General features: G+C 40.4%; 1 protein-coding gene across 2 annotated transcripts in view; it reads right to left on the reverse strand.

The window, feature by feature from the left end:
• The window catches only part of DOCK4 (dedicator of cytokinesis 4), a 430,038-nt gene that overhangs the window by 140,003 nt on the left and 277,661 nt on the right, over positions 1-12,374 (reverse strand). For both annotated transcript variants that reach the window (XM_049641704.1, XM_049641705.1), the window contains one exon: positions 597-753. In XM_049641704.1, coding sequence (XP_049497661.1) covers positions 597-753 — 157 coding nt within the window. The remainder of the gene's footprint in view (positions 1-596; positions 754-12,374) is intronic.

Here is a 12,374-nt window from a genome sequence, read left to right on the forward strand (position 1 = left end):
ATCATAATGAATCTGACTTATTAATATGGCATTCAGGATGCCAGCCAGAAGCCTTACACAGCAAACATGCAGAACTCAGAAATGTTTCATTTCCTTCCTTCATTGCAGATGATGTTTTCACGACAATTTTCCAAGGAGAAGAGCTTGTTTTATTAATCATAACTTGCTAAACAATCACTGACATAAAAAGTATTTTAGAATAGAAAAGCAATATCCATCTAATCAAACAAAAAACAGCCTTTATTCCAAAGCCTGCAATTAGCCTTGTTTATGGAACTATAAAACAAGCGAGATTAAGGTAGTGGTAGTCTTTGTCTCTGCTTCTTTCTTCTTTTTTAAAAGCAGCTGGGTTTTGAAGGGTTGTACACTTGGGTTTCGATGCTGGGATAATTTTGAGGTTCTTAAATTACATGCATTTAACAGACCACTGGGTCACGAATGTTTCCATTTTACTGGAAATCACCAACAGAAGGACTGACAATTTTTCTAGTGCCAAGTTCTTAAATATAACATTGGTGTTTATTAAATATGCCTACCAAAATTCACATGAGTACTTAAGTACAAGGGCTTTCAAATAAAACAGTGTTATACGTTACCATTCTGTGTGAGTTTTGTGGAACAGAGAAAAGATGTTATCCAAAAAGACTCCTTTGTGGCCTTCATGGCTTGATGATTATTTCCAAGGAGGAGGCCCTTGGAAAAGGGAAGTTTGAGGTAGCGGGTAGTATCCTGAAGATTTGTGTTTTCTTCACACTGTTAAAAATATTAAGAACAAAATTAAAAAAGGAAGGGTAAGAGACCTCATGAAAATTATTAAGCATAATTTTCATTTCTATTGTTGATAAACTGGGAAACATTCCAAACAGCATCACAAATAGAATTTGGCTCTTAAGTAAAATACAACAAAAACGTAGAGAAGGAATTAAGCACGGATTGTGGGCTTAGACTGATTTGGGTTCAAATCCCAGTTCCATTACTTCTCACAGGAATAACTCTAACGCATTACGTTACCATGCAAGATTGCCATTTCTATCTCTAAAACCTTGGTGTATTGTCCTAGGAATTAGGTTCCATAAAGCCTTTCACACAGTGCCTGATACAGAGGAAGTGCTCAAGAAATCATATTTTCAGTGACCACAGGATTTTAAAAAATGCTTCAATCATTCCAACATCTCATGTGAGGCTATTATACAGCTTCTTACTTTGAAAACTGGCAAATTAAAAGAAACTTTTTCTGGGTAATCTAATAGTCCCACCATGTGACAGAAATCTCTACAGAAAATGAGAGCTAACAAGTGTAAATAGAATTATCGATTTAGAAAATACAGTTTCATATCCCTAATGTAATTTTTTTATTTTTTAATTTTAGAATGAGAGAGAGAAAGAGAGAGAGAGAACTCGAGCAGGGGAGATGGCAGAGGGAGAAAGAGAGAGAATCTTAAGCAAGCTCCAGACTCAGCACAGAGCCCAACATGGGGCTTGATCCCATGACTAGGATCATGACCCGAGCCAAAATCAAGAGTCAGGAGTTCAACCAACTGACCCACCCAGGTGCCCCCTAATGAAATTCTTTCTTTAGTCAAGGGCTGTCACTTAATGTTTAAATCATCAGGAAAATTGTTGGATAAAGAATTGGTCACTTGGGGTGCTGACTCTTGATTACATGAGTTCGAGGGGGTTATGAGTGATGAGTTTGAGCCCCACGTTGGGTGTAAAGCTTCCTTGTAAAAAAAAAAAAAAAAAGGGAACTGAATATTAATATGATGGCCATGTAGCAACACAAAGACTACTTCCCAGTGGCAAGAGGACAAATACAACCACACACACGTGGGGGGATGAGGTTGTCATTATACCACTGCAGGACAGTACAAAGGAACATATCATAATCTACAGTGTATTTTTACTACAGATGTTGAACCTGAATCTACCACAACTACAGATTCCACTTCATAGTAAATATAAGGAACAGAATAACATGTTGAACAATACTATAGGGCAGCAACTAGAAGGCAGCAACTTCTGCAGGATGTCTGGCTTTGTCTCTTCAAGTCTGATGTCATAAAAATAGGGATTGTTCTAGACTAACACATAAGCCAAGTGCAACATATGGTCCCAGAATTGGACCAATGTGCTGAAAAGGAATTTTTTTTTCAGTTTAGACATTGACTTAAGCTCCAGATCAGATAAAAAAAATCAGTGATTGGAAAACCATTAACTGAAAAAGTAGATTACAAAATGTAAATATTATGAAGCAACTAAGATGTCCTTCAGTAGGTGAATGGACAAACTGTGGTACACCCAGACAATGGGATATTATTCAGTGCTAAATAGAAATGAGCTATCAATCCATGGAAAGACATGGAGGAACCTTAAAAGCACATTACCAAGTGAAAGAAGTCAATCTGAGAAGGTTACATGCTGTATGATTCGAAATATATGACATTCTGGAAAAGGCACAACTATGCAGACAGTCAAAAGATCAGTGGTTTCCAGAGGCTGCTGGAGCAGGGATGAGTAGGCAGAGCACAGAGGAGTTGTAGGGTAGTATAATATTATTATATTTTTAATTTAATTATTTTTATTTTCATTTTTTATTTGAGAGACAGAATCATAAGCAGACTCCATGTTCAGCATGGAGTCCAATGTGAGGCTTGATCCCACAACCCTGGGATCATGACCTAAGCCAAAATCAATAGTAGGACACACAACTGACTGAGCCACCCAGGCACACCTGGGCAGTATCATATTATAATAGCCATATGGCATTATTCCTTTATCCAAACCTATAGAATGTACTCTACCAAGGGTGAATCTTCAGGTAAACTACGGAGTTGGGGTGATTATGATATGTCAAAGTAGGTTCATCCTTGGTAAAAAATGTGCTGTTCTGGTGAGTGACTTTGATAATGGGAGAGGTTATTCATGTGTAAATAAGAAATTTACATCCTCCTCTCCATTTTATTATAAATGTAAAATTGCCCTATAATGTCATTTAGGTATAAAAATTCATGCAGAAAAATATCTAGAAGGATACACACTAGAGGACTAATAACATCATCCAGGTAACGAGAGTATAATGTTTATATTTTATTTTGAGTTATCTCTATACTTCTTTGTAATGATGAAAGTGATTTTTGATTACAAATCTGAAAAAAATATTTGAACAGATATAGAACTGGCATAACTTAGGGTATTCTGAGTATAAACTTTAAAACTCATATGAGTTTTATTCCTTAAAATTTCTTTAAACATCTTCAAGGCTAGTGTCCTGGTCACAGGAAGGAAGTTAAGCACAAAATCCTTTGGTATTCTAGAATACTGTGTGTGGTTCATAAAATATTTCTAAATTTTAAAATAATAAATCTTTAAGAAAGACCTAACAAGTTCAGAGAAACAGAATCAGATTACAAGATGTTCTTACTAGCAAACCTGCCCAGTAACAGGAGTACCTATAAACACAATAAACAACCTCTATAATACCCTTCCAATGTTATAACTCCAAATGCTTTCTTTTATTACTGTGAGATATTTCATAGAGACAGCAGAGCACATGAAACACACATATACAGTTTAGAGAATCATAACAAAGTGAACACTTCAAATGTCTTCGGAAAAAGTGCTTAGGCAAAATAATGTTCTGGAAGCCTAGAATGCCATCCCCTCCCGTCTTATTCTTGGTGTCAGGGCTTGGGACACAGCAAGTCATAGCATGAGTCACAGCGCATCCCACTGCCCCTATTTCCTGCCTGGGTCTGGTCTGTGGGGTCAGGAACATGCTCTGGTCTGCCATCCTTGGCCTGACTTGTGCTCCATCTGTCTAACCACCACTTCCTACTGTGACTAAAGTCTCGTGCAAACTCAGCGGACATACTGTCCAGCTATTTCTAGGCCTCCCCCTCAGGAGCTAGAGCCGGCCCTAGTCTGCCAAGCTCCATCTGTTCACAGGAATTCTGCCCCTATAGATAAAGCTCTTATCCCCCCACCCATCGAATGATTGCCTAGCTTGTGAACACTTCCGGCACTGTCTTAGAATTCCTGCTTGATGCGCTCATCTAGCTCCGCCGGTAGTCATGGACTGACCACTTCTGTGATTGATGATACAAAGACTGTGTCATGTGCTTAGGGAGCACTGTGAATACAAGACTTGACTGCCTTCTCCTGGGCCAATCATTGTGGCTGGATCAGTGTCGCTAGCCCTGGTTCACTTCACTTCTCCCCCAGCATTGGGGGGTCAAGACCTCAGCAGGTGTGTCTGAGGTGTGACACCTGACAGTTTTTATAGCTAAACTCCATCACGCTCAGTCAAGTACAAATACAAGAATTAACATAAATACTAGGACACAAAAGTTATTTCAAGACCTTCTGCTAAAAATGCCAGGCGTGTGTGCGTGCGTGCGTGTGTGTGTGGTAGGGGAAGGGGAGGTGGAGTAATTCAGTAAAGTAAAGCAGAGAATCACTCTTTGGTCTCTATGAACCTTTTGATGATAACATTTGCCAGGGGTTCAACACCGATTTTTTTTTGTCCAGTAGGAGTCAAAGGAGATAATGCTAGGTATGGGGTTAGAGTTGGAGGTTTTAATCTATTCCTGAAGAACTTAAGTGGCCTTGAGAAATTGCACAGAAAAATTTCAGAGCAAATCTTTTGTTGTTCTCTGAGGTTCTCAGCATGCGTCCTTAACACATCATACAAACACTGGAGATTTCAAAAGCCATCCCAGAAATTACCATTTACGAGGGTTTACCACATATCAGGCACCGCAAAGCACTTTAATGCATTTTCTTATTCTTGTAACAACCTCATGAGGCAGGACACTGTAACCTGAGAAGCTTTGTGATTTGCCCAAAGTCACATCATCAGAACCACAATTTCTGTTCATAACTACTATAGAACACTGCCTCCTTCAGATGGTGTTTTAACCAAGTCTTGAACTTTGCTATAATGAAGTACACATTGATTTATAAGTAACATACTGAATGGTGGGTAAGGCTAGGGAAGACCAAAAATTTCACTTAAAAAAAAAAAAAGGTGTATTTGTGGGAGATACTCTGGGAGGCAGCTTCGAGTCGTCTGTGCCGCTGAAATGGTTTCATGTCATATAAAACTATGAGGCCAAGAGCCAGATGACTAGGCTCTGTTCTGAAACCACATGGAGCATGTAGGATCACTTGACCTGGACGCAGTGGGGAGCAAGGCCAGCCAGGAGCAGGTAAGGCATGACACAAGAGCTTGGGAATACAACATGTGAGTGAGAGATCATCTTTTCGTTTACTTGATGAAACAGAATCTACTGAAGAGAAACTGAATTGAGAAGCAGTGAATAGAAACGGGGTTCTAGAAGGTGGGCCTAGGGTAGGGGCAGGTGTCAACCTTTAGAGCTGAAGCCATAAACGTTGTCCAGCCTTTCATAAGGAAATGCACAGTTCATTAGCAAAAGCCAGGTAGTGATGAAGAATAAGCAGTAAATTCCTTGAGCCTTCTACAGCCAGTGGGGAGAAGTATCTGTGCTGGGAGGGCAATTCCAAGCCAGGGTATGGAATGGAGAAAACAAATGGGTATGAACATTCCCCCTCCCCCACCTCCCCTAAGAGTCAATTAGCTCACAGAAATGAAGCTGTATGGTGTGGCACTGCCCGTGTGTTAATTGGAAATACTGGTACAAGAGCCATGGTTGGGTGTTGGAATGCTCTTGAGTCTGAGGCTGACCACCAGAAAGCTGCAGCTTCCCACCAAGCTGTACCACATATATTGAAAAGTGGTTTTGTCACCATGGTACAATCCAGTTATACGTCTACACTAGATGAGTGGTGAAATATGAATCGCTCGCATTCTGGGGACGCTCGCGCAACAACTGTTTTGGTTTGGGCACAAGGACAACTTTTTTCTATAAATCCTATGCAGGCATGGAACAAGGCAATGAGGACATGAGAATAATAAGACCCTGTTGTCCCTGTTCCCTGGTGACAGACACAGCTAATGTATTACCTGTGTTACGGATATATGATGATAGACGAGGGGACAATTAACTGAGCCACTCTTTCTGGGAGAAACGAGGCAACATGACCACGGCCTCTTGAGGCTGCTGCTGGATTACAGGAACAAAACAATGTCATTGTCACAGTAAAGGACAATTCTCTGTGTTTGCCTCGATAGGCTGGGATCTGTGCGACTCATCTCAAAATGGCATGAAGTTAATTTATTACAAATTACACAGGAAGAAGTAAGAACCAGCCCTCTGCTTGACTACACTTGAGATTAAAATCAGACCTGACAGGACAAATGTGCTCAGATTCTCCCAGAAGAACTAAAAGCAGGTTCTGGGAAGCGGTGGTGGTCTCAATCTGCTTTAAGATGACACAGCTTGGCTCACAGACTATTCCTCGGGCCAGGGCTGAAGCCAGTTGATAGAGCAATGAATGGTGCATTGTGCCAGAGACTATTTGTTTGGCCCACCATTTTAGCTGTGTGAAAGAGAGCTGCCCTGGTCAGTCCTGAGCAGTGTTCCAGAAACGGGGTATCTGCAATAATATAAGCTATGTGATGGAGCGATGAACATATCTATAATTTATGCAGAAATAAACACATACTGAAATCCAGAGTGCATTAATCAACTTAAGGGTCTGTAATCTACAGAAAGTAAAGAATTAAATTTAAAAAATACAGTGAGTTAGACAATCCAGTTGGCACTATATATTTTACCCGTTAATCATAACCAGATTTAAATAGTTGTGGCAGCAAAATACCTTCTTTTAGGGACTCTTTCAGTATAATTAGCCATCCTGAAGGATATTATTAAAAATTGATTAAATTCCTATTTGCCAGTCCTTTAATTTGGTATTAAGAATGTACCAAAGAAATAAACAAAGTCCCTGTCCTTGAGGGAATTATGCATCTGGCCTCTGCACCATCCCATGACAAAGTTGTGACAAGGGCCACTGGGTTCCAGCCCTGCTGGGGAAGGGAAATCAGGCCTCATGGAAGAGGGGCTGTTTGACTTCAGTCAAACAGAATCAGAGGCTCGCCAAGCAAATGAGGGAGTGACATTTTATGTAGAAGAAATGGTAGATATAAAGGCACCGGGAGAATAAAAGCACATACATGAGACTATGGAGCCATGGCAATTAAGTGCAACAGCACAAAGGTTAACTTAGTTTCAATAAATATGCTAAGGTTATGTAAGATGTTAAATAAGGAGAAGCTAGGTGAAGGGTATATGGGAATTTTCAGTACTATTTTTTGCAATTCTTCTGTGAGTCTAAAATGTCTTATAAACAACCTTTTCTTTTTTTTATGGCACAAGTATATTGTGACAACTATATGCACTTTAGTAAGGCTGCAGCATGGGAATTTTCAATGCAAAAAGGCCTCAGGAGGCACCTGAGTGGCTCAGTCAATTAAGCGTTTCACTCTTAGTTTTGGCTCAGGACACGATCTCACAGTTTCATGAGTTCAAGCCCCACGTCGGGCTGTGCACTGGCAGCAGGGGCCTACTTGGGATTCCCTCTCTCTCCCTCTCTCCCCACCCCCCCGCCACACTGTCTCTGTCTCTCTCAAAATAAATAAATAAATAAACTTAAAAACAAAAAGCCTCAGAACTGCCTTAAACCTCTCAATTAGGAAAATCCCAAGGTGATTCCAATACTCACCTCTGGTTTCAATTCCCTAGATTAAGTACAGCCAAAGAGGTAGAGCTGAGAAGTTCTGCAACCGTCTATTTATATATGGAGGATGTATGTGAAAAGCCAAGGAAAACTGTGGGTTTCTGTCCATAGCCGGCAATGAGTGGGGGCAGGAGGAAAGCTCAGTTTGGGACCTGCTGAGTTTGAGGTGTCCCTGGCGAAGCCAGATGTAGATGGTTAGTAGGCTGGTAAAAGCTGTGGGCTGGAAATCCAGTGTGGCTCCTATCAGCAGAGACGTGGTGAGCTAACCCATGGAATAGCCTGAGACGGTTTTAGATTATAGAAGTCACACACGTTGGCCAAGGATGAAAGCTGTGATAACACCCACACGTAAAGGGTGGATAAAGAGAGACAGGTCCTCAAAGGAGAAGAAGGATGGAGCTCAGGAGAACATTGTAAAGCAGACCAAGGAATGTGGGTTTTTAGGAAGGGTAATCAATAGTGTTACATGTTACAAGGAAGTAAGGAAAGATTCTGAAAGCGGCCAGTGGCTTTAGCCACTGTGGGAAGAATGAAGATATGCTGGTATAATCTGTTAGAATGAAGGGGCTTTCTGGACGTCACATTAATAACCTTCAGTGTTAAGACCAAGTCCACCTATTAAGTGACCTTAGCCTTCTTTTCCTTTTTCTGTTCAGCATGGCATGCTTTTATGCTAAACTTATCAGTTTACTTTTAATTTTTTGAATTTTACAGGTGTTGCATTTTAAATTTCTCTCACAGTGAGTGGTAAAACAAGAGTTATGTGACCCAGGATGGGCACTAGTGACTTCGAGGGAGAAACTTCATTTGAGCTGTGGGGACAGAAGCAGCGTGAGGAACAAATGGAATGCAGGAAGGTGGAGACAGTGAAGGAAGACTGGCCTTTCATGCACACAGACCATGGTGGGAAGGGAAGGAGGACTGTGTGGCTATTTAAAAAGTCTTGTTTTTGTTTTTAAGAAATAGGCTTGAGCAGGTTTATTAATCTGAGAGAATACTGCCAGAAGAAAGGAAGCAGACACAGTTGCAGGAGGAAGAGGGGACATTGGGAGGAGCAGAGTCTCCAGGGAGTCAGGAGGGAGGAAGATCCTGAAGGAAGCAGGTGGAAGAATGACCCTTGGAGAGAAGGAGCCTTGTCCCGTCATCTGAGACAGGATGCAGGAGGGAAGGGAAGGAGGCAGATAAGCCTGCAGGTGGTAAAGGAGACAGCACAGGAAGTGAGGCAAGATCCTGTCCGACAGCTTCTGTCTTCTCTGCTAAGTAGAGGGAAGTGGTGTGACAGGCAGAATGGTGCAGTCTTGCCAACAGCTCTCATGGGGGCTGATCTGGAAGAATTCACGGTGAATTGGGAACAGCCACCCTTTCTAAGCTGTGTTCCCACTGTCAGAGCTTCTCATGTCTCTCTCTGCCTTGACTACGATGGTTTCATCAACAAAGAAGTTTTAAATTTTATACAGTCAAACTGACAAGTTTTTTTCTGTACTTGATTTCTAACCTGTGAGCCATTATTAGAAAAGCCCTCCTTACCTGAATATTATAAAATGTTCAGTCATATTTTTAAGGCTTTTGTAATTTTTTTTTTTTTACCTTTAATCTGAAACTTGTTTTGTTAGAAGAAGCAAGGTAGCTCTTTTGCTCCAATACCCATCGTGGTCATCTCATCACTACTTATTAAATGGGCTATTTTTTTTATTCAATGATTTGAAATCTCCTCCTCCTCCTATCTTTTCTACTTTTTCTAAAATAGTAAATTCAAGACTGCAATTATCAGCATGCTGTGTGTCCTCCTGCCATGGGAGAAGGATAAGCATTATGCTCATAATATGGTTTTACAATCATAAACTCCAAGTGGCCTCAGGCTGAAAGTGAACTTGCTGGCTCAGTACTATGAAAAAGAAAACCATGGCATCAACTAGACTAAAAACAAAAGTTGTTAGAGTTGGCAAGTATCCCACACCTCTTCAAATAAGCAACATTGAATAACCCTAATCATAAGACAACATAGCTACTTATGGTTCTTCTATGGAACTAATGCTTCCTGATGGGTCTACTCAAAGTAGGTCTGCCCAAAATTAGACAACTTACAGACATCATCCTGGGCCTCCTTTGTGGTCGAGGAAGATCACTGGGAACACCTGTCTTTTAAATTGCTCAAGCTCAAATAAATGAATTTTCCTATGCCTTATGGATCGGAATTCTAAACATGCCCATGAAAATTTGTATAAGGGCTTGAGCAGATTCAAAGCTCTACTTCTGAGAAAAGTTTTGCCCTTGCCAGCAGGCCCATGACAGGCAACTGGTATCAGAAAAAAAGTGGTTCTCTGTCTGGAAGTCGGTACCAGTTGAGCTCCTCAATGCTTCTGCGGAGAAGCAAGCTCCACTCCCTGTCCACCTGGCATTTTAGGTGTAATGATGTCTCTAAAAATCAACTATGAATCTTGGTATTATTCATACTCATTTAGAGGAGTCAACCTGGACTTGACTGGACACTTAGCACCTGCCCCAAAACACTGTCTGACCTGTAGGTGTGAAAGCCCATACTTGATATGCCATATGAAAGTGATCCATTCTTCTATATATTATTAGGAAGCTGGAAGCTCAGTTTTAATGACCTTAGCCCTGCCTTTTCTGGGTCAAGATTTAATGTTACACAGAGGCAGTATCACAAACACTCATACAAAGTACCATTATGCTTTTTGGAAAACTGTAGCTAAAGACATCGCCTGTCATATATCTTACATAAAGCACCTCTCACCTAATGGTGAGATAAACAGATCATTTTAGTTCTAGTACATTGAACTCTATTTGTCTTACTGACTTCTAAATGGAAGGAAAATTTCCAAACTCTTTCTATGAAGCCAGCATCACCGTGATTCCAAAACCAGACCAAGACGCCACTAAAAAGGAGAACTATAGACCAATTTCCCTGGTGAACATGAATGCAAAAATTCTCAACAAGATATTAGCCAACCAGATCCAACAATACATTAAAAAAATTATTCACCATGACCAAGTGGGATTTATACCTGGGATTCAGGGCTGGTTCAATATCCCCAAAACAATCAATGTGATTTATCACATCAATTAAAGAAAGGACAAGAATCATACGATCCTCTCAACAGATGCAGAGAAAGCTTTTGACAAAATACTGCATCATTTCTTGATAAAAACCCTCAAGAAAGTAGGGACAGAAGGATCATACCTCGAGATCATAAAAGCCATATATAAAAGACCCAACGCTAACATCATCCTCAATGGGGACAAACTGAAAGCTTTCCCCTTAAGGTCAGGAACATGACAGGGATGTGCACTCTCACCACTGTTATTCAATACAGTATTGGAAGGCTTAGCCTCAGCAATCAGAAAACACAGAGAAATAAAAGGCATCCAAATCGGCCAGAAGGAGGTCAAACTTTCACTCTTCACAGATTACATGATACTGTATATGGAAAATCCAAAAGATTCCACCAAAAAACTGCTAGAACTGATCCGTGAATTCAACAAATTTGCAGGATATAAAATCAATGCACGGAAATCAGTTGCATTCCTATACACCAATAATGAAGACAATAGAAAGAGAAATGAAGGAATCGATCCCATTTACAATTGCACCACAAAAAACATAAAATAACTAGGAATAAATCTAACCAAAGAGGTGAAAAATCTATACACTGTAAACTATAGAAAACTTATGAAAGAAATCGAAGAAGACACAAAAAAAAATGGAAAAATATTCCCTGCTCCTGGATAGGAAGAAGAAATATTGTTAAAATGTCGATACTACCCAAAGCAATCTACATATTCAATGCAATCCCTATCAAAATAACACCAGCATTCTTCACAGAGCTAGAACAAATAATCCTAAAATTTGTATGGAACCAGAAAAGACCCCAAATAGCCAAGACAATCTTGAAAAAGAAAACCAAAGCAGGAGCCATCACAATCCCGGACTTCAAGCTATACTAGAAAGCTGTAATCATCAAGACAGCATGGTACTGGCACAAGAACAGACACTCAGTTCAACGGAACAGAATAGAGAACCCAGAAATGGTCCCACAAACGTATGACCAACTCATCTTTGACAAAGCAGGAAAAAATATCCAATGGAATAAAGACAGTCTCTTCAGCAAGTGGTGCTGGGAAAACTGGACAGCAACATGCAGAAGAATGAACATGGACCACTTTCTTACACCATACACAAAAATAAACTCAAAATGGATGAAAGACCTAAATGTAAGACAGGACGCCATCAAAATCCTCGAGGAGAAAGCAGGCAAAAACCTCTTTGATCTTGCCCGCAGCAACTTCTTACTCAACACATCTCCAGAAGCAAGGGAAACAAAAGCAAAAATGAACTACTGGGACCTCATCAAAATAAAAAGCTTCTGCACAGAGAAGGAAACAATCAGCAAAACTAAAAGGCAACGGACAGAATGGGAGAAGATATTTGCAAACAACACGTCAGATAAAGGGTTCATATCTATCAACACCCAAAAAACAAAAAATCCAGTGAAGAAATGGGCAAAAGACATGAATAGACACTTCTCCAAAGAAGACATCCAGATGGCCAACTGACACATAAAAAAATGCTCCACATCACTCATCATCAGGGAAATACAAATCAAAACCACAATGAGATACCACCTCACACCTGTCAGAATGACTAACACTAGCAACTCAGGCAACAACAGATGTTGGCAAGGATACGGAAAAAG

The sequence above is a fragment of the Panthera uncia genome, chromosome A2 (genome assembly GCF_023721935.1).
Source record: "Panthera uncia isolate 11264 chromosome A2, Puncia_PCG_1.0, whole genome shotgun sequence".
Lineage (NCBI taxonomy): Eukaryota > Metazoa > Chordata > Mammalia > Carnivora > Felidae > Panthera > Panthera uncia.